This window comes from Gracilinanus agilis, chromosome 1, assembly GCF_016433145.1.
Source record: "Gracilinanus agilis isolate LMUSP501 chromosome 1, AgileGrace, whole genome shotgun sequence".
Lineage (NCBI taxonomy): Eukaryota > Metazoa > Chordata > Mammalia > Didelphimorphia > Didelphidae > Gracilinanus > Gracilinanus agilis.
Genome location: NC_058130.1, coordinates 738,643,635 through 738,665,379, shown reverse-complemented (window position 1 = coordinate 738,665,379; position 21,745 = coordinate 738,643,635). Strand labels below are relative to the sequence as shown.

Below are 21,745 nucleotides of genomic sequence, written 5' to 3'. Positions count from 1 at the left end.
TGCCAGCATCTGTTCTTCCTAGGCCATCAGTCCTTTACTTGGAGAAGCTGCAGAGTATCCCAGGCCCAGGATGACCTGGGTGAGCTCTGGAGGAAATGTCCTCGAAGGTCCTCAGGATAGAGTTTCCTGGGATCTGAGTGGGCCAAACAGCCACAGGCAGTCAGACCTAGTTATTTTATCCTTGTTATTCTTAGGCCATGTGGAACAGGAGGAAAAGCACTGCCTTTGAAACCAGAGGATCTAGATTCAAATCCAGAATTTCTTGCTTTCTTGCTGAGTGCCCCAGGGCAAATCAGTTAGTCTCCCTGAGCCTCAGTTTCCTCATCTATAAGATGGGGGAGATGGTTTGAACACAGTTGCTTCTGAGGTCTCATATACTATCCAGGTCTTGGATCTTATGATTCTATAAAAGTTAAGGCAAAAATCCTGGAATGAATGTGAGCCTGTAGTGTGACTAGGATGCACAGGGAGACCTATGCCTGCCACTGTAAGATACTGGGCTCAGAAGGCCTGGGTTTGAGTTCTGTTTCTGCCTGCCCCTATGTGACCTTGAGTAAGTCCTTTCTACTCTCTGGAACTCAGTTTCCCCCTTTCTGAAATGGGAGTCCCACCCCAGGTGGGCTCTGAGGTTCCTTCAAGCTCTCTTGACCTTTGGGCTTTTGTCTTTGGGATTGTCCCTTTTGGATTGGTGTCAGTTCAGAGGAAACATTGCTTTTCCTTCCCCTTGTGGCCCTACCTTATCTTCTTCTCTCAGTCTCCCAGACTTTCCCTCAGGGGCCTTTAGTAACCCTGCTCTGCCTGAGCGCTCTGACTCTTATTTGCAATCAAATAGAGTAGTTCATTTCCAGCCTTGAATGGCTTCTCCACTAATGGAGTGATTTTGGAGCACGCCTGAGCCCCAGAGAAGTGTGTGATTTGAGGCCTTGCTTCTGAACCAACAAAAGTTTTAATTTGCATTTCTCTTATTACTGATATTGAGTAATCTTCTAAACAGTAGTTAATAGTTGGTATTTTTCCTTTAAGGACTTTTTGTCCATTCCTTTAATCGCTCACCTATTAAGGAATGTCTCATGGCTTCTGATTCTTTCTTCTACCTGGAGAAACTGGAACTCCCTGAATCTCTAATAGGGAGCCAGTTTTTCCCTGAAATACATTTAAAATTAGGCTAAAAGAAACAGGGGCCAGCCATTATTTCACCACTTTCCTATGTATTTACAATGTGCAGGGCTGTGTGTTAGGTGCTATGAAGGCTAGAGATAAGACATAGACCTTCCTTTCAAAGCACTAATAATAGCTTCTTGGTCTTTTGGCTAAGATCAAGTATTGTATCATAGGACTACTATTCTAGTAAAGAAGAAAAGACATGTGCACAAGTAATAAAATTATTGGTGGAATGTGGTCAATGCTGTATGGTTTTTAAAAAGTAGCATAAGTGGGATGACTAGGTATCCCAGTGGATAGAACACCAGGCCTGACGATGGGAGGTCCTGGGTTCAGATTTGGCCTCAGATACTTCTAGCTGTGTGACCCTGGGCAAGTCACTTAAACCCCATTGCCTAGTGCTTACTGTTCTTCTGCCTTAGAATCAAGACAGAAGGTAAGGGTTTAAAAACTAGAAAAATAGTAGAAGTTCTGAGGATAGACTGGGGTGAGCATTTTGTTAAAGAACTTGAATGAAGGATGGCATTTCAGTAAATGGAGACATGGGAGAAGGCAAAAGGGGAGGCTGTAGCACTGAATAGCAGGAACATCAGCCTTGGTAAGAACATCCTGGAAGAACCAAAGAGGATAAACATGGAGGACAGCATTGGACTGGCACTCCATGGAAGTAGAGCTGACTGTTGTCATTGGCATGTGGACTATCGACCAGCTGGGAAGAAAGAGGAAATAATGAAGATCCTAGGACACATCACAGACCTGGCCCAGGCACACTTAGGGCAGGGCACCCCAGAAGTCATGGTGCAACTTCAAACGTTTTAGTTCTCCTGCATAGAAGGAATCACATTGTTGCCTAATTTTTGTTTTGGGTCTGTTGTCTCCACCAAAGAGAATGACCTTTGTACTGAAAATTGCAGAAGCAGTGGGAGTGGATGCCCAAGATAAGGAAGGAGGTAGTTAGAGAGTACTTGGCTGCCCTTGCTGAGTTCAAGTCAACACAACTCAGATGAACCATGTCCTCGAGGCCTCAAAGAATGAGCAGATATGATGAAATTTGGAAAATTTACAGGAAATTGGAGAGTTAACATAGGACTGAAGAAGGGTGAATGTTGGCCTCATTTTCCAAAAAGGGAAAGGAACAGAGTTTATAAACTAGAAGTCAGTAAGTTTGACTTTGATTCCTGGGAAAATTCGGGAAAATTAAGGATCCATTCTTAAAGAGACAATCAGCAGACATCTAGCAAAGGAAATGGTAATTAGGAATGTTAGCATAGCTTCTCTGAGACCAGGCCAGACTAACCTTGTTTCCTTTTTCGAAGGTTGCCAAACTGGTAGATTAGGCATATGCCATCATTTTTATTAGATAGTGTTCTTATGGAAAAGATGGAGAGACATGGGCCAGATGGTAATAGAATTAGATGGATTTGGAACTAATTTAGTGACTGTGATCAGAGTGGTTTGGTGTCATAATTTAGCAGGAGGTCTCCAGTGGAGTGCCCCAGGGATCTGAACTATTTAATATTTTTGTCCATCTCCCAGAGGCACAGATAGCACATTCAACCCATTTGCAAAAATTCCAAAGCCAAGAGGGAAAGTGTAATAATAGAATCAGTTCCAAAAGGACCTTGCCAGACTAGCTTATTGGGCTGAATTTGACAGGATAGGGATGAATTTAACAGAAATAAATTAAGTCTTACAATTGGGTTCAAACAACCCACTTTAGGATGGGAAAGTCATCATTATAGGTTTGGGGATTCTGGCAGACTGCAGGCTCTGTATGAATCAGAAGCATGTTGGAGACTTGGGTGACCTGAAGAGAAACAGAGCTTCTAAGAATGAGGAGATGGTGGTCTTTGCCACTTACCACAAGGTTGTTGTGAAGTACAGGGATTAGGAGACTTATTCTATTTTGCTCAATAGGGCAGAACCAGGAACACTGGGTGGAAGTCTCAAAGAGGAACATTTAGGCTGGATAGGGAAGACTGTAACAAGGACAGCCCTCCTGCAGCATTTAGCACTTCACACCTAAGGCTGGATGACCACGGACTGTAGGGGTGATTTCAGGTTCAGCTGAGGGTTGGAGGCCCAGTCCTGACCCTGAAGTCCCATCTAACTCTGAAGTTCTGTGATTCCCTGAGCTGGACAGAAGAGTGGGAGACAAAGAAGTCCAAATGTGTCGAGAGAACAGTGAGCCATCCTACTTAGCCAGAGCATAAAGAATGTCTGGAGTAGTGGGCAAAATTGAAAGGTGGGTTGGGGGCAGATTATGACCTTGAATGCCAGGAAGCAGAGTTTGAATTGTAAATCTAGGGGAAACTATTGTACCCTGCAGGCATAGAGACTGATGTGATCAGAGTGGTGCTTTAGGAAAGGAGGAAAATAAATACTTATTAAGCACTTACTCTGTGCCAGGCACTGTACTAAGTACTTTTCAGATATTTCCTCTGATCCTCATAGCAACCTTGGGAAGTGGATGGTATAAAATCTCCATTTTATAGTTGTGGAAACTGAAGCAGACAAGGTTGTGAGATCTGACCAAGGTCACATAACTAGGGAATGCCTGAGGCTGGATTTGAACTTAGATCCGCCTGACTCTAGGCCAAGCACTAATCACTGTGCCACCTAGCTGCTTCTAGTTGCCATCTTCTTTTTTTGTGTGTGTGATTTGAAAATTTTCATTTAATTAATTAATTTAGATTATTTTTCCATGGTTACATGATTCATGTTCTTTCTTTCCCCTCCTCCCTCCCTACTCCCAGAGCTGACAAGCAATTCCACTGGGTTTTACATGTGTCATTGATCAAGACCTATTTCCATATTATTAATATTTGCACTAGAGTGATTGCTTAGAGTCTACATCTCCAATCATGTCCCCATCAACCCATGTGATCAAGCAGTTTTTCTTCAGTGTTTCTGCTCCCACAGTTCTTCCTCTGAATGTGGATAGCATCTTTCTCATAAGTCCCTCAGAAATGTCTTGGATCATTGCATTGCTGCTAGTAGAGAAGTCTATTAAAATGGATTGTGCTATAGCATATCAGTCTCTGTGTACAATGTTCTCCTGGTTCTGCTCCTTTTACTCTGCATCAGTTCCTTGGAGGTCATCTCAGTTCACATGGAACTCCTCCAGTTCATTATTCCTTTGAGCACAAGAGTATTCCATCACCAACAGATACCACAGTTTGGTCAGCCATTTCCCAATCGAAGAGCATCCCTTCATTTTCTAATTTTTTGCCACCACAAAGAGCGTAGCTATAAATATTTTTGTACAAATTTTTTTCCTTATCTCTTTGGGGCATAAACCCAGCTGCCATCTTATTTTTTAAAAGTTTTAAGTTTTTTAAATCTTTGCCTTCCGTCTTAGAATCAATACTGTGTATTGGTTGCAATACAGAAGAGTGATAAGGGCTATGCAGAAAGAGTTAAGTGACTTGCTCATGGTCACACAATTAGTAAGTGACTGAGGCTACATTTGAAACCAGGACCTCCCATCTCTGGACCTGGCACTCTATCCTTTAAGCCAACTTGCTACCCTCATCCCTCCTCTTTAGGAGGAGGAATCTGGTAGCATCTGAAGGAAGAATTGGAGAGAAACTGGAAGCAAGAACGAAAATTGAGAGGCTATTTCAAAAGCCTAAGTGAGAGGCAATGAGAATCTCAACTTAGGGCTATGCCTTAGGATGGAGGGGAGGAGACAGTCAGAAGAGATGTTGCGAAGAGGGGTGGTTAGGTGGCTCAGTGGATTGAGAGGCAGGCCTAGAGATGGAAGGTCCTGGGTTCAAATCTGGCCTCAGACACTAGCTGTGTGACAGAAGGTAAGGGTTAAAAAAAAAATTCGATTGTAGAGGTTGAAGGGAAGGATTCAGATCCTTGAGTAAACACGAAGGAAGAGGGGTTAAAAGAAGGGTAGGAGAGTGCTCAGAGGTCAGGATCCTGATGGTCATTGTCACTAACAGAAACAGCTAAGTCAGGAGGTAGGGATGAGTGCAAAGGAGGCGGTGCATTGTACCATCTATCTCAGGTGCATTCTCAGCCCACTTCGTGTGCCTCAGAGTGTTCTTGTTTCATCACAGAAATCATGTCACTTCATCTCCTCCTCCTAGGCAGAAGATTGAGTAGTAGCTGGTCTTGGCATAGTAGCTTTGAGGGCTATACAAGTGTTACCCACTTTCCTGGATCCCCACAGTAACCTCGTGAGGCAGACATTCATCAATCGCTCTGGCAGGAAATATGAAGCACTTACTAAGCTCTGATGATACAAAGCCTGGACAAAGACAGTCCCTGCTCTAAAGGAGCTCCCAGTCTAATGGGGGAGACAATAGCCAGACAACTATATACAAGCAAGACAGACAGGATCAGTCGGATAGAATCAACAGAGGGAGCCCTCTAGAATTAGAGGGCTTAGGAAAGACTTCTTTAGAAGGTGGGAGAGAAGGTATTCAGTGTAGAAGAGAGCCAGTGAAAATGCCCAGAGTTGGGAGAGGAGTGTCTTGTTCAAGGGACATCTAGGGGGCCGGAATAACTGGATCACAGAGTACATTGGGGGGAAGGAGTGAAAGGAAGATGAGCTTGAGTAAGGTTTAAGAAGACTAGAAAGGAACTGAGTCGTGAGGGATGTCAAATACCAAACACGAGTTTTTATTTGATCTTGGAGATGATAGGGAGCTTCTGGAATTTATTGAGTAGGAGCAGGGCATGGTCCAACCTGCACTTAGGAAGATGGCCTTGGAAATATCTCAGTCTCCACCTTGAGTCCATCCACCCTCTGCCAGCAGGTAGAGGTGACGTGTTCCATCTACCATCCTTTGGGAACATGGCTGCTCATTGAATTGATCTGAGTTCTTGAGTTTGTTCCTTTTTCTCTTTCTGATCTGGTGGTTACCGCACACGTTCTTCTCACTTCATCCCACATCAGTTCATACAATTAAATGATGCAACTTTAAATCGCAACAAGACTTAGATCTAAAGCATTGGACAGCACTGGCACTATTTGGGAAGCTTTCACCATGTTTTTAATAAATGGAAAAACCACCAAAGTGGGAGGTTGCAGGCATAGTCAATTGAGATAGAAGATTTTTACTTAATCAGTTTGGTGACTCATTCCCTTGGGAATTTGCTGGAGGTTTGCAAGATGTATTGGAACAATATAAAAATCTTGGGGGAAAAAAGATTATGGTGGAGGGATATGATAGCTGTGTCCAAGAATCTGAAGAGCCATCATGTGCAAAGAGGACTAGATTCATCATTCTGTTTAGCTCTATCCCTCAGAACCAGGAACAACTGATTGCAAAGTTGCAAATTTAGGCCTGATGCCACGAAAAATTTTTTAACTTTCAGGAGCTGTAGAAAAGTAGAATGGGTTATCTCTGGAGGTGGTGGGCATCCTTCCTTAGAGAACTTTATGTAGAGGCTAGATGCTTATTTTTCCAACTATTTTTTCCCAACATCTTTTCCCTATACCCACTTTTGCATGGAAGTTACTTGCTATTAATTTAATTAATTGAAAGGGTAGCTAGGTGGCACAGTAAATAGAGTGTCAGGCCTGAGTCAGGAAGACTCATCTCCTAAGTTCAAATGTGGCCTCATTCACTTACTAATTTTGTGACCCTGGGTATGTCACTTAACCCTATTTCTCTCAGTTTCCTCATCTGTAAAATGAGCTGGAGAAAGAAATGGCAAACCACTCCAGTATCTCTGCCAAGAAAACCCAAAATGGGGTCACAGAGTCAGACACAACTAAAATGACTGAACAACAACATTACTTGCTATTAATATGTATGTTACTGAGGGGCAGCTAGAATGTTTAGAAAGCCAGGCCTGAATGATGGGTTCAAATCTGACTTGATGGGTTCAAATCTGAATTGATGGGTTCAAATCTGACTTCAGACTTCCTAGCTATGTAACCCTGGGCAAGTCACTTACTCCTATTTACTTAGCCTTTGCCCTTTTATCCTAGAGTTGTTACAGAAAGTAAGCATTTAACTATATATGCATTTATATATTTAAACTCTGCATGTATGTTGCTTGGCCTCAGTTTGCTCATCTGTAGAAATGAGGGAACAGATGGCCAGTGAGGTCTCTTTCTGCTCTAGACTTAAGCTTCTATGTTGATTTAACTTAGAAGACTTCCCCCACCATTGAAAAAAATGCATGATATTGGGAATTTTTTTTTTACATTTGTATAAATGGAGATTTTGAACCTTGAACTTCATCCCCCATAAGTCCTTAGTTTTCCCAAAATTCCCTTTAATCTCTCCTGCGCCTCCACGTTTGGGTGGTCACGTTATTGTTTTATAGTTGGCTATAACTCTCTTTGGTTCCTGGGAGAGAGCTGGTTAGTACCTTCTAGTTAGTCTCTTTTGTTAGTTTATTATTAACAAAATGTTTGTAAATATAATATTTAGTATTCTGCATATTAATTTTAATCTCCACACATTAAAATAATTTCCTTATGTACTCTTTCTTCTCCACTGAGCCCTCCCTTGTGACAAACAATTGAGCAACATTAAACAGTTAAGTTTGCTGACCAAACAACCATATCTTACAGCATATTTCACACCCATAGTCTCTTCCTTCCCTCTCCTATGCCCGCCCCAAGAGGCTAGAGAGGTGTTTCATCAGTGTAGAAAGGCCTCCCTGAAGCGGGGCTCCTCTGCCTCTGATGTTGCTGTACACACTTCTCGCCTTCTCCGTGGGCTTTTTGCCTGAGCCCATCCCAAGCTTGGCAAAGGGAGATAAAAGCATGCCCCTTTCATTGATGTTTTTTTCCTTGTTCCTTTTGGACATGTGACAGAAACAAAACTTCCACAACTTCTAGAACTAGTGAACCCTCCTTTTGTCAAATCGCACTTTCTCCCTTTCTTCTGGTTTCACTTATGCCATAAAGTCAATATTGACATCATTCAATTCCTCTAGTAGCATGTTGACTCACTGGGCAAACATCTTAAGTTTCAGGAAGAACAATTGCATTAATGCTGATTGATGGTCTAAAAACTGGTTCTGTTACCATCACTGTAGAATGGAGGGGGCAGCCCAGCCCCTCCGACCATTTTGTAGTTTTCTCTTTTTTTTTTTTTTCAGGTTGCCTGGGCTAAAGAAGTCATTGTCTGTTGGACAGCTCCCTGGTGCTGAGCATTTCCATGCTTAGCCTTCAGAGAGTAGGCACGATCTGATGCCAGGACCCTACCCGAAGCCTTTCTAGCTTGCTAGATTCTAAATTTGTTTTCATCTCCATTTTACAGATGATGGAAACAGGCCCAGAAAGATTCCTTCTTTCTCCTTGGTCTCTCCTGATAATGTCATTCCATTAGGGCCATATGAATGAGTCAAGGGCAGCTTTCATCCCCAGTCAGCCCAGTTGTGACTTTCTTTATCTCATCCCTTATTGAACTGATTCAGATGGGAAGCGCTATTGTAAACTTTAAAATTGCTTTATATAAATCATCTCTGTGGATCCTTCTCATTACCTGAAGGATGCACATTCTGTAGATGATAAAACAGAGGCTAGGAAAGATCAGCTGACCTTTGTGAAATCAAAGGATTCAGAATGAAAAGGGACATCAGAATTCTAAATTCTTTTATCCCTTCATTTTTCAAATGAAGAACTGGAGGCCTAGGGGACTAACTGACTTGTCCATATTGTTGCTGTTATTCAGTTTGTTCATTTGTTTCAGTTGCATCTGACTCTCTTGAGTCCCCAATTGGGGTTTTCTTTTCTTTTTCTTTTTTTAAAATATGTTTTTAAATTATTTATTTATTTAGGGTGTTTTTCTGTAGTTACATGATTCATGTTTTCTCTCCTCTTTCCTCCCCCCCGCCCAGAGCTGACAAGCAGTTCCACTGGATTATACATATATCATTGATCAAGACTTATTTCCACATATTATTAATATTTGCAGTAGAGTGATCATTTAACGCCAAAACCCCAATCATATCCCCATCAATCCATGTGGTCAATCATATGTTTTTTTCTTCTGTGTTTCTGCTCCCACAGTTCTTCCTCTGAGTGTGGATAGCATTCTTTCTCATAAGTCCTTCAGCATTGCTCTGGATCCTTACATTGCTGCTAGTAGAGAAGTCCATTACGTTTGATTTTACCACAGTGTATCAGTCTCCGTGTACAATGTTCTCCTGGTTCTGCTCCTTTTGCTCTGCATCAATTCCTGGAGGTCTTTCCAGTTTTCTTCCAGTTCATTCTTCCTTTCAGCACAATAGTATTCCATCACCTGCACATACCACAATGTGTTCAGCCATTCCCCAAGTGAAGGGCATCCCCTTATTTTCCAATTTTTTGTCACCACAAAGAATGCGGCTATAAATATTTTTGTACACATATTTTCCCCTATTATCTCTTTGGGGTACAAACCCAGCAGTGGTATGGCTAGATCAAAGGGCAGGCAGTCTTTTAAAGCCCTTTGGGCATAATTCCAAATTCCCCTCCAGAATGGTTGGATTAATTCACAACTCCACCAGCAATGTTTTAGTGTTCCACTTGGGGTTTTCTTGACCAAGTTACTGGAGTGATTTGCCATTACTGTCTCCAGCTCATTTTATAGATGAGGCAAACAGGGTTAAGTGACTTGCCCAGGGTCACCCAGTTGGTAAATATCTGAGGCCAGATTTAAACTCAGGAAGAGGAGTCTTCCTGACTCCAGGCCTGGTACTCTATCCACTGTGGCACCCAGTTGCTGCCCCTTTGGCTTGTCCATAGTCAAAGGATTATAGATTTTGAGCTAGAATGGACCTCAAAGTTCTAATCTCATCCCTTTGTTTTTACAAATTTAACCAAGGTCACATAACCAGTAAGTGGCAGGGCTAGGATTTGAATCCAAGTCCTCTAACTATAATCTGGTGCTTTTTTCCTCCCTTCACAAAGGAAGTGAGTGTCCCTCACAGCATCTTAGGTAGGATTTGAACCCAGGTCTCCCTGACTCCAAATCTAACACTCAAACTATTATACCACCCTTCCCTTCAGTTGAGTCTAGAAGACCCTTCCCAGGTCTTGACAAAAGTAACCTGCCCACCTTTCCATGCTCTAGTCCAAGGGTTCAGCAGCAAAGGAGGAAGCAACATTCTTTCCATATGCTCCTAACAAAGCTTCTACTCATGAGGCTTACTTAGCTTGTTAGTTCTAGCATTCATCCAAGACCACACCAAGCTATTGTCTTGATTTCCTGTTTTGGGAGAGCCTCTTAATTCCCATGAACACAAGTCTTACTGTCTTTTAGATCATGCATTCCAGTGGCTTCTGCTAGTGAATCCCCATGTTCCCTTTTCTGCTGTCCTTGAAAACCTTGGCATGAAGAGGGGTGGTCATTGGACCAGAGGATGAGAAGACACCTTAGTGATGACTTAGTCCAGCCCCCTTATTTTACAAATGAGGAGAACACACATGTCTAGAGAAGGGAAGGGGAAAAAGTAAAGGGTTATCACTCTTCCCTGATCTCTCCAATAGTCCCCAGGCCTTTGCCTTTGCTCTGTCCCCTCTGCCTTTAACCAGGCTTGGCACATTTGTGATGCTCCTGGTTTAAGAGTTCTTATCTTTTCCTCCCTTTATTCTCTCTTTTCTAAAATAACATTTTAATTTTCCATAATTACATATTAAAACCATTTTTAACATTCATTTTTTTTTTTTAATTTTGAAAGAGTTCTTATCTTGAATGGGTGTGGGAGTGGAGACTACTACAGCTTCTGCCAGTCTTCTTTAGGACTCTCCAGGTCCTCAGCCAATGCATCCTCATTGCTCTCTGTTCCTTCCCTCCATCTTGGGTTTGGGCCTCTCTAGGGATTTGGCAGGACCCCTCTTGGTGCTGCTTTGGCAGATTTTCTGTATTCCAGAGCAGCAGGATGAGCAAGGTTCTAGACCACAGGTTTCCACTTCCAAGGAGAAGAGGTTGCCTATGTGGATCTCCTTTTCCTAACACATTGCTAGATAAATGTATTGGAGGAAAAAACTCTGGTTCTGGAGTTAGGGGAAGGATTCCAGGCTCAACTGTGCCCTTGTGTGATCTTGGGCAAGGTACCTTCCCAGCCTATTTCTTCAACCCTGCTAGCCTAAAATCTGTTATCCTTCTCTAACTTTTTGTTTCCTCCTTGGGACTTCTTCCTGGGACTCTGGGGCTGCCTTGGCCCCCCACTGTTGTCCTCTTTTCTGTCAGGGTCTGGCAGTAGAGATAGGGGAGGGACCCACTTTTCCCCTCTTTAAACCATCTGCTCTGCTGTGGGTTCTGTATTCCCATCCAGAGCCCTTTGCTATCTCTTCTGTCTTCCAGGCTACCTTGGGTGGTAAAACTTTCAGCTTAAATGTTATTGTTCTTCTTTTTGGTTTTCTCTCTCTGGGTTTTGAGATGCTTTCATGCCTGCTGGGATCCCAGAGGTACCCGCCATGCCTTTAAGGCTCTGAGACCCATCCAGTGTGTAACTAGTAGCACCAGCTTGGGCCTTTGCATGCTTCTCCCATCTTCAGGTCCACTTGGTCCCCCGGGGCTTTTTCTCTTCATGTCGGCAGTCAGATAGCACAGCGGCATGGGGCCTCATTGTTGTGTACCAAGTCCTCTGACAGGACGAGTCACTGAGAGACTATTGGGTGCTGATCATGGTCTTCTTTTATCCTCTTTTTTTGCTCTTGGACCTTAGAAGCCGGCCTATTTGCTTCCTACTTTGCATCCACCACCTCTTCTGGGTTAGGGGAGAGTCCAGAGGGTTGGGGAAGTATCTAGGGACGAGCAGAGGTTGGAGGGTATCGAGACAAGTCTGAGAGATGAAGGGATGAGGAGGACACCAGAGGACAAGCAGACCAGGGGAGACATCCAAGCAGACACCTAGGGAGGAAGGACACCAGCGACAGAGGGATGAGGGAACTTTGGGGCTAGGGCTGAGGAATGAAGGGATGGGAAGGACACTGGGGGCAAGCAGAGGGTTATAGGGTTGGGGGAACTCTACAGCCAAGGCTGAGGGTTGGAGGGATTGGATGGTAGAAGGTATGGATGGGTCAGGATGTATCCTGGTCTCTCCCTAGGTCCAGGGCTTGGTGTGCCACCTCCTTCGGAACTTACCAACCCAGCCAATAACCTGGCCACAGTGGCCGTCCTACCCGTCTGTGCAGAGGTGCCCATGGTCGCCTTCACCCTGGAACTACAACATGCTCTGAGAGCCATTGGTCAGTATGGAAGATGGGGAGCCTTGGGGAGGGGTCTCTAGGTCTGTCACCCCAGAGGAGGGGGGTTATGGGGAACATCCCCTAAGATATCCTCCCCTGTTTCCTCCAGGCCCATCTCTGCTCCTCAACAGCGACACCATCCGGGCACGGCTTGGGGCTTCAGCCCTGGACAGGTGAGGGGATTGGGAGGCAGAGGGGGCTGGGAGGGGGTCAGGCCGAGTCCTTTGCTGGGCCCGGCACTCATTCCTTCCAACCCCTTGCAGCATCCAGGAGTTCCGGCTGTCTGGCTGGCTGGCCCAGCAAGAAGACACGCACCGCATCGTGCTCTACCAAACAGACAGCACTCTCACCCCCTGGACCATACGCTGCCTGCGTCAGGCCGACTGCATTCTCATCGTGGGCCTGGGGGACCAGGAGCCCACCCTCGGCCAGGTCCTGCCCCCGAGCCCCCCGGCCCTGACACCCCAGACACCCCGGAGCCCCCCGGCCCTGACACCCCAGACACCCCGGAGCCCCCCGGCCCAGACACCCCAGACACCCCGGAGCCCCCCGGCCCTGACACCCCCGAGGCCCCCGGCCCACACACCCCAGACACCCCCGAGCCCCCCGGCCCTGACATCCCCAGGCCCCCTGGCCTGGACACCCCAGACACCCCGGAGCCCCCTGGCCCTGACATCCCCGAGCCCCCCGGCCCGGACACCCCAGACACCCCGGAGCCCCTCCGGCCCCGCTCTGACCGGCTCTTCCTCTGCTTTGTGTGCAGCTGGAGCAGAGGCTGGAGAGCACAGCCGTGCGGGCGCTGAAGCAGCTGGTCCTGCTGCACCGGGAGGAGGGCCCGGGGCCCACCCGCACCGTCGAGTGGCTCAACATGCGCAGCTGGTGCTCGGGCCACCTGCACCTGCGCTGCCCGCGCCGCCTCTTCTCCCGCCGCAGCCCTGCCAAGCTGGTACCGTGGGGAGGGGCTGGGGGAGGGAGGGCGAAGGGGCACCCCTGGGCGCCAGCTGCACCAAGCGCACCGCCTCGCTTTGCCCCTCCAGGAAGAGCTGTATGAGAAGGTCTTCTCCCGAGATGCCGACCGCCACAGCGACTTCTCGCGCCTGGCGCGGGTGCTGACGGGGAACACCATCGCCCTGGTCCTGGGAGGGGGCGGGGCCAGGTAAGGGCCAGCCGCGGGCGGGGGAGGGGCTGGAGAAGGGCCCGCTCTGGAGGGGGCTGACCACTGACTCTCGGCCCCAGGGGCTGCTCCCATATCGGGATGCTGAAGGCTCTAGAGGAGGCCGGTGTGCCTGTGGACATGGTGGGCGGCACATCCATCGGCTCCTTCATTGGGGCCCTGTACGCAGAGGAGCGCAGCGCGAGTCGTACTAAGCAGCGTGCCCGAGAATGGGCCAAGGTACTCCCAGAACCCCACTGCACCCCGAGGTCCTTCTTCAGACCCTTCAGGCCTGTTACAAACCTCCCAGGAAACCCTTTAGACTCCCTTGGAATGCCTCAGGTTCCCGTGGGCCCCCCCCTAAACCTCAGTGTCCCCCTGTGAGTCCCTCATGGCGTGCATCAAGCTCCCTGGCTTTCTCTCTTTGTCTTCTACAGAAGATGACATCAGTGTTTGAGCCGATGCTGGACCTCACGTACCCCATTACCTCCATGTTCTCAGGCTCTGCCTTCAACCGAAGTATCTACCGTGTTTTCCAGGACAGGCAAATTGAGGTGCTGCCCTTCCCTTTACAGGACCCGCTCCTCCTCCTGGCCCTCAGACATTTTCCTCCTATTCTCTCTCCCCTCCCGTGCCCTGCTCTGTCCCTTACCTCCTTCCTTCAGGCAGACCTTCAGGATTTGGCTTTGTATTTGGACTCCAGGCACTGGTCTATATACCCTTCCCATTTAGCTGCTGCCACAAGGGCCTTCCCGGGGTACGCTTCCTGTTTTTCCACTTCCCTGTCTTGGACAGAGGGTTTGGCAGATGGCCCCTCTCTTTTCCTGGCCCCAGCAGGCCACAAGAGATCGCGAGTCTGGGCAAGAGGTACCAGTCTCCTAGCTCCAAGTGCTTGGGACTAGGGCTGATGGGGAGAGAGTCTCTTCATCTGCAGACTGGCTTGGCTCTTCTCCTCATCCTCCCTTCCTGCTCTTGTTCTGTCTGGCTTGGCTTTCATGGGCCCACTGCTCTCCTGACCTTGTAGATTATGGCCAATCATCTCATCAGAATGGATCAATATAGCCTTACCTGAACCTCGTGCCCTCGGGCTTTGGCCAGGAGCTTAAGATTATGTCAGAATTAGCCTGCAGTTGCTGCTCAGGTTCCCAGAGAAGCAGACACATCCCCTACAGACAGGGCCAGGTTCCTTGGAGGGGAGTGAGGACATGAGCCTTCATGAGAATGTAAAACATTTTCTCACTGGGGCTCCAAAGAGGAGTTCTCTTGCCTCCGACCCTCCTGCCTCAACCTCACCATTGCTTCCCCTGCCCCTCCTTGAGAATAGTCTCAAATTCTTGGCCTGTTTTTTCCACTTTCCTTTCTCTCAAGACTAAGCATGCCCTAGTCTCTCCTTAGTCCACCTTCATCTTTATATTCTGACTTGATATCGTCACACCTTTATTTTGCTCATGGTGGGAGCTTTCACCTGATTTTCCTTCATAAATGCCATATGGCTGCCCCTGCCTGTCAGACCAAGCCAGTTCTTATAATGCAGTTGCCATTTTAGCCCTTTGCCCCATGGTTCCACTTGAACACTCCCATCAATGCTTTCTCTTATCCAGAGGAGAACTAGGCATCCTTTCTGTTCTGATATTGGAGGGCCCCTTCCCTTTCTTCCTTTCTCCCAAGTTCCTTTTTAGTATCTGTGATTTCTTGCCTTCAAGGTTCTCAGGTCTCCTACACATAGCCTATTCACTCTCTAACACTTCCCAAGATTCAGAGGTGACAGTCTACCCCCTGGTCACATCATTCAGCTTAGACTAGGGGTTCTTCTTTTCTCATATAGTTTTATTTATTTTATTGAATATTTCTCAATTACGTGTAAAAGTTTTTAACATTCACTTAAAAAAATTCTGAGTCCCCAATTAACTTATTTCCTCCTCCCTCTCCCCATTAAGAAGGCAAGCAATATGATATCAATTATACATGTGAAATCATGTTAAAACATACTTCCACATTAGCCATGTTGTAAAAGAAGACACACATACATACAAAACAAGAAAAATAAAGTTTAGAAAAGATTTTATGTTTCACTCTGCACTCAGAGTTCATCAGTTCTCTCTCTGGAGGTGGATAGCATTTTTCATCATGGGGCCTTTGGCATTGTCTTGGATCATTGTCTTGTCCAGAGTAGCTAAGTCATTCACAGCTGATTGTCAAAGAATATTGCCGTTACTGTATTCAGTGTTCTCTGGTTCTGCTCACTTCACTTTGCCTCAGTTCATATAAGTCTCCCCAGGTTTTTCTGAACCATCTAGCTTGTCATTTCTTATAGCACAACCACATTCCACAATTTGTTCAGCCGTACCCTAGTTGATGAGCATTCCCTTGATTTCTAATTCTTTTCCATCACAAAAAGAGCTGCTATAAATATTTTCTATAGGAATAGGTGCTTTTCCTTTATCTTTGATCTCTTTGGGAGACAGACCTAGTAGTGATATTCCTGAGTCAGAGGAAATGAATAATTTTATAGCCCTTTGGGCATAGTTCCAGCATGCTCTTCAGAATAGTTAGACCAGTTCACAACTTTACCAACAGTGCACTAGTTGAACATGCTTTTAAAAAATATTTTTATAGCTATATTTCAACACAATTGATTTCCTTTGTAATCTTGTGTATTTTATGCATTTGAAAACATGATTCTGAGAAGAGATCCTCGAGCTTCCCCAAACTGATGGGTCAAGGGGTATAAGACCCAAAAGAGGTGAGGTGCCCCTGGGGCACTGACAGCTTTTCCATGTCAGTCCATTCATCTGTCCATCAATCTACAGGCATTTATTAAGCACCTGCTATGAGCCAAAGCAGTCCCTCCCCACAGGGAGTTGACATTCTAGGAGTGGAGGACAACAAACATACAACGATGTTCATTCCTATCATGTGTGTTTATGTGAGAATAAATGTCGTTCCCGAGGTATGAGCCAGGGATCTTATCCTTGGGTTTATATTCCTGAGGGTACAGTAAGGGAGAAGAAGAGGCTTCTTCTAAGGATTATGGCTGTTATGAACATGAAATAGGAGCTAACATCTGCAAAGTGTCCATCTACCTTAGTGTGCTATGATGACGATTACGCTTCTTCGGATCTTTAGACGTCACTCCTACCAAGAGAAAAGCGACATCTTGGCAACATTCCCATCAGTGGCTCCTCCTCACTGTCTTCCCATGGCCATTCCTGTGCCCTTGTCTCTGACCGCTAATCGCCGTCTGTCTTCCCCAGGATCTGTGGCTGCCTTACTTCAACGTGACCACAGATATCACAGCCTCAGCCATGCGTGTGCACAAGGACGGTAGGCCCCCCCAGATCCTCTCTCCAAGCGGTTCACACCTTCACTCCCCTTCAAGGGACCTGGCCCCCGAGGGAGCGGGGAGTGGGGAGCGGGGAGGGGGTCAGGGCCTGGTCCTGCTCAGACGGAACACTCACTTACTAACCCTTTGATGGTAACCTTAGCACCGTCCCTACACAAGTCTTCGTGCCCCTCCATGGGGGCCCTTTGAGGACTCTTGTGTAGGAGGGCCGGACTGCGCTTCCTTTGGGGTGGTCTGGTTTTCTGTTCTGAGAGGGGGTTAGGGTGAGTGTTGGTGGTGTGGTGATTTTCAGCTTTAAAGGATCATGGTTGCTGGGGGCCTTGGTGCAGAGGAAGCTGGGGCTGAGCATCTGGGACATTGTTAACAGCTGAGCTGCCTGTTGGCCTTGGGGTGCTGGCCAGGGCTCCCCAGCCCAATTGATCTCTAACCTCTAACCTGCTAACCCACCAGGGACCCTCTGGACTGTTTGGACTTACGGGCCCTGAGCAGATATGGGAGCAGATAAGGGGACCCCACCAAAGGTCCCTGGTTCCCCTACAGTGGAGCCTTCCCTTGCATGCCCTGTGTACCCCTCCTCTCGCTGTCCCCCTCCCCCTGTCCCACAGCACCCTCCTGGGTCTCCTCTCGCCTTCTTTGCTCTTGTCCTGTGTCTGTCGGGCTCCTGCTCCCTTCTTCCCCTCCTCTTTTCCATCTGCCTCATGGCATCCTGCCCTTTCGCCACTCCCCACCTGTTCCCCCTGTTGCTGGTCATTCCACCCCCTCGTGCTCCCATCATCTCTGTCCTCTTGAAAGGGCCGTGTGGCCATGTGGTCCTGCTTCCCGCGGCCTCTGTCTGTCCGCTTCCTGCTCCCTGCTCCGGCCCTCGTGGTCTGTCCCTTTTCTGACGGCGGCGCGGCTAGGTTCGGCCTCCGTCCCTTTCCTGAGCCTCCTTTCTCCCGCGTGCCCTGTCCCGCCCTGCCGCTTCCCTGCCCCCCGCCCTCTCACATCCCCCTCCTACTCTGTCCCCCGCAGGCAGCCTGTGGCGGTACATCCGGGCCAGCTCTTCCTACAGCCCGTACTTACCACCCATGTGTGACCCCTCGGATGGGCACCTCCTGGTGGATGGGTGCTTTGTTAACAATGTCCCAGGTCAGCACCAGGGGGCCCTGCTCTTGACCCCCCTCAGGTGAGGGGGGACCTTTGGGTGGGGGCCCTGACGTGGTTTCCCCCTCCCCTGGGCAGGGTCTCTGTGGCGGTACGTCCGGTCGAGCATGACGCTCTCGGGCTACCTGCCCCCTCTGTGTGACCCGAAGGATGGCCACCTGCTCATGGATGGCGGCTACATCAACAACCTGCCAGGCAAGTGGCTGGGCTGGGGGCGGGGGCGGGCGATGCACGCAGGCACAAACGAGCACGGCCGCACACGTATGGGGGTGCACGGGAGCCCCCGAGCCTGCAAACACACACTGTCCGGGCCGGCTCCCACCAGCTTCAGTCTTCCAGCTCCAGCACTTCCGGACCGGACCCAGGCATCTTCCGGTTCCCTCCTGGGCCTCTGGGGGTGAGCCTGTCGCCGAACCCGTCTCCTCTCCTGCCCCCTCCCCACCGCGCGTCGGCCTCATGTCCTCCCCTGTTTTCCCTCAAGCGCAGGTGCATCAGCCTGCCACCTGTACGTTCCGAGGACCTCGGGCACACGCGAGGCACACGGGCGGCACACGCGAGGCACACGGGCGGCACACGGGCACACACAATGCAAAGGAAGGGCGCGTGTCCCCGGGACGCCTCCCGCTCCGATTCCTTTCACCCCTGCCTCCCTCCCCTTTTAGCCCTTTTCTGGCCAGGGCTGGTTGGGGGGATGGAGGCGCCTCGGGCAGCCTCTCCCGGAGACGGTGAGGACCCAGTGGCCAGGACAGGACGCGCAGGGAGCCGGAGCCTGGGGAGGGGGCAGGCAGAGGGACCCCCTCTCCTGGGCCGCAGGCCGGGTGATGGCATGCCGGGGCCCACACGCTCAGCCCCAGCGGCCCCTTCGCCGACTCACTAACTTCACCCTCTTTGCTTACAGCTGATATTGCCCGGAACATGGGGGCCAAGACCGTGATAGCCATCGACGTAGGCAGTCAGGACGAGACTGACCTGAGCAACTACGGGGACAGTCTGTCGGGCTGGTGGCTCCTCTGGAAGCGTCTCAACCCCTGGGCAGAGAAGGTCAAGGTGAGGGAGGCCTCGGAGCGCCCAGCCCGGCCCGGAGGATGCGGGCCGGCCGGCTAAGCGAGGCCCTGTTCCCCCAAAGGTGCCGGACATGGCCGAGATCCAGTCCCGCCTGGCCTACGTGTCTTGTGTGAGGCAGCTCCAGGTTGTGAAGTCCAGTTCGTACTGTGAGTATCTGCGGCCGCCCATCGACTGCTTCAAGACCATGGACTTCGGCAAGTTTGACCAGATCTATGTGAGTGGGGAAGGGCGGGGTGGGGGAGGGAGATCTCGAGGGGAGCCCCCACCCCGAGCCTTCCCTTGGCCCTGCAGGATGTGGGTTATCAGCATGGGAAGCTGGTGTTTGCGGGCTGGAGCTGCGGGAACATCATCGAGAAGATGCTGAGGGACACGCGTTCTACTGACCTTAATGAGAGTCAGCGCAACCCTGAAGTAAGCTACTGACCCCTCTGCCGTGGTGGACCCCCCAACTCAAATCCACACTGACCCCCATGGTGGACCCCCAACCCCCCCATCCACACTGACCCCCATGGTGGACCCCCCAACTCAAATCCACACTGACCCCCATGGTGGACCCCCAACCCCCCCATCCACACTGACCCCCATGGTGATTCCCCAAACCCCACCATCCACACTGACCCCCATGGTGAACCCCCACCCACCCTATCCTGACCGTCTCTCATGGGGGACCCCTCAGAAGTGTACCTGTGCCAGTGCTGGCTTTACCGACTTAGCCGAGATCATCTCCAGGATCGAGCCATCCAAAAGCTATGTGTCTGACAGCTACGCGGATGGTGAGGGAGGGGAGCCGTCGGCGGGGTCGGGGGAGCGGGGGCGGCCCGGCCTGCCGGTGACCGTCTCCCCTGAACCTTAGGAGAGGAGTCGGATTACCTGACCGAGTATGAAGACGATGGCGGGCCCGATGGAGCCCGAGACGAAGGGGGCTCCCCTGGAGGAGAGACCCCCAACAATACCTTTGAGACTGTGAGTAGAGATAGCCAGTGTTGGCTCTGCCCCATCCCAGCCCCTGCCGGGCTGGCCCTAACTCACATGAGGCTGTTGCTCTTGTAGGATGAGGAGAAGAGCCTGAGGCACCGGAAAAACCGCCCCCAGGACCTTGCTGGTTCCACTGCAGAGGCCTGAGCCCTGTCAGGGTGACCTAGAGTGGGGCTGGGGGCCCCCAAGCACCGGCTGTGCCTCAGCACCTGCATTGGACCGAACGCTGGACCGAGCTGCCCGGGGGGAGGGGAGGGCTGCACTGAACCGGCCCCTATCCTCCCTGCCCCCCAATAAATGCTCATAGCTTCCTCTGTGCCTGCTCGCTGCCTCCCAGAGCCAGGGACGGGCTCCCCTTTCCAGCCCTGGGGCAGGGGCTGAGCTGCTCTTCACCTCGATGGCCACAAGGGGGCCGCGCTTCTCCATCGCCGTCCGTGGAGAGTCCTGCCAGGAGCGGGGCTGTGGAGGGCAAGAAGCCAGCAGGCCTGCTTTCTTATCCTTGACGCCCTATAAGGCAGATCACACTTTTTCTGGGTTTACTTGTGAGGGTAAGTAGACAACTGTGTGCACAGACTCAGTGGCGTGCCTCGGGGAGAAAGGGCGCCCCAGTCACCGATGGAAGGGTCCCTGCAGGCCCAGGCCTGGAGACAGACAGACAGACAGACAGACAGACAGACAGACAGACAGACAGACAGAGGAGGGGGTAACGGGAGGCACAGCAGGGTGGGGGAAAGCCAGGCTTGTTGAGGAAAGAATGAGGAGGCCATCCAGGGATTGGAGTGATGGCACTTCAGGGAGTAGAAGCATGTGAGCTCAGGGTGGGAAGGTAGAAGTGGCAGGTTATGGAGGGAGGGTTTGAGTCAAGGAATAAGGAACCCTTACAGGATCTATTCTTTTTTTTTTTTTTAAACCCTTGTACTTCGGTGTATTGTCTCATAGGTGGAAGATTGGTAAGGGTGGGCAATGGGGGTCAAGTGACTTGCCCAGGGTCACACAGGTGGGAAGTGGCTGAGGCCGGGTTTGAACCTAGGACCTCCTGTCTCTAGGCCTGACTCTCACTCCACTGAGCTACCCAGCTGCCCCGGAACCCTTACAGGTTCTATTCTTAATCGGGAAGAGTCGAGAAGGGCCCAGCCCTAGGCCTTGGGCCTCACTGACCCACACCAACTTCCTGGGGATTCTAGCTCCTTTCCTGAACTTTACCAAGGGACCTTTTCCTCTGGCCCCAGGCTTTCTCCTTTTGTTGCTTCCTATCACGAAGGCTCCCACCTGAGGTCGTGAACCCTTCCCCTGACCTTCCTGGTCCCAAGCAGGCTCTCTTTCCTGGGCTCAGGGATCTCCACCCCTTCTCTCTTTAGCCTTTCCTTGTCTTCTGCTGCTGCCCCTAGAACTGGCTGCCCTGGTCTAGCCTCTCCTCCTTTTCACTTATTACCTCCTCCTAACTCCACAGGCTGTATACCTGGAGGGTTTCTTTTTAAAGATTTATTTACAAGAGAACTATGAGAATGTACAAATTCAGAAATAATACACTGGGTAAGGTGACTAGGAATGTACATAAAGGAAAATGACCCAGTTCCAGGTTGGGTGGTGCCGAAACTTTCCTATCTATTCCATCTCGCTCTAGTTCCCCGAGTCTGGTTTGGCCTGTGATTCTCTGTAGGCCTCAATTCTCTTGTAGCCTTCCAGAGAATGGTGTTTTCTGTCCACAAATGCTCTACACTACAGTTGGGAATTCCCCCACCTGGATTTT

At 49.4% G+C, this 21,745-nt stretch overlaps 1 protein-coding gene across 3 annotated transcripts in view; it reads left to right on the top strand.

Moving 5' to 3' along the window:
* The window catches only part of PNPLA6 (patatin like phospholipase domain containing 6), a 43,606-nt gene extending 23,300 nt beyond the window's left edge, over positions 1–20,306 (top strand). Inside the window, exons 23-37 of one of the 3 annotated variants that reach the window (XM_044672980.1) lie at positions 12,182–12,316; positions 12,426–12,489; positions 12,580–12,748; positions 13,080–13,262; positions 13,354–13,472; positions 13,553–13,709; positions 13,907–14,023; positions 16,724–16,793; positions 18,034–18,150; positions 18,854–19,002; positions 19,082–19,234; positions 19,312–19,431; positions 19,700–19,793; positions 19,874–19,983; positions 20,071–20,306. In XM_044672980.1, the coding sequence (XP_044528915.1) occupies positions 12,182–12,316; positions 12,426–12,489; positions 12,580–12,748; positions 13,080–13,262; positions 13,354–13,472; positions 13,553–13,709; positions 13,907–14,023; positions 16,724–16,793; positions 18,034–18,150; positions 18,854–19,002; positions 19,082–19,234; positions 19,312–19,431; positions 19,700–19,793; positions 19,874–19,983; positions 20,071–20,142 (1,829 nt within the window). In that variant the 3' untranslated portion in view covers positions 20,143–20,306. Of the gene's footprint in view, positions 1–12,175; positions 12,317–12,425; positions 12,490–12,579; positions 12,749–13,079; positions 13,263–13,353; positions 13,473–13,552; positions 13,710–13,906; positions 14,024–16,723; positions 16,794–17,823; positions 17,941–18,033; positions 18,151–18,853; positions 19,003–19,081; positions 19,235–19,311; positions 19,432–19,696; positions 19,794–19,873; positions 19,984–20,070 lie in introns of all 3 variants that reach the window. The other 2 variants (XM_044672964.1, XM_044672972.1) reach the window with 2 other exon arrangements.
* The last annotated feature ends 1,439 nt before the right edge of the window (positions 20,307–21,745 follow it).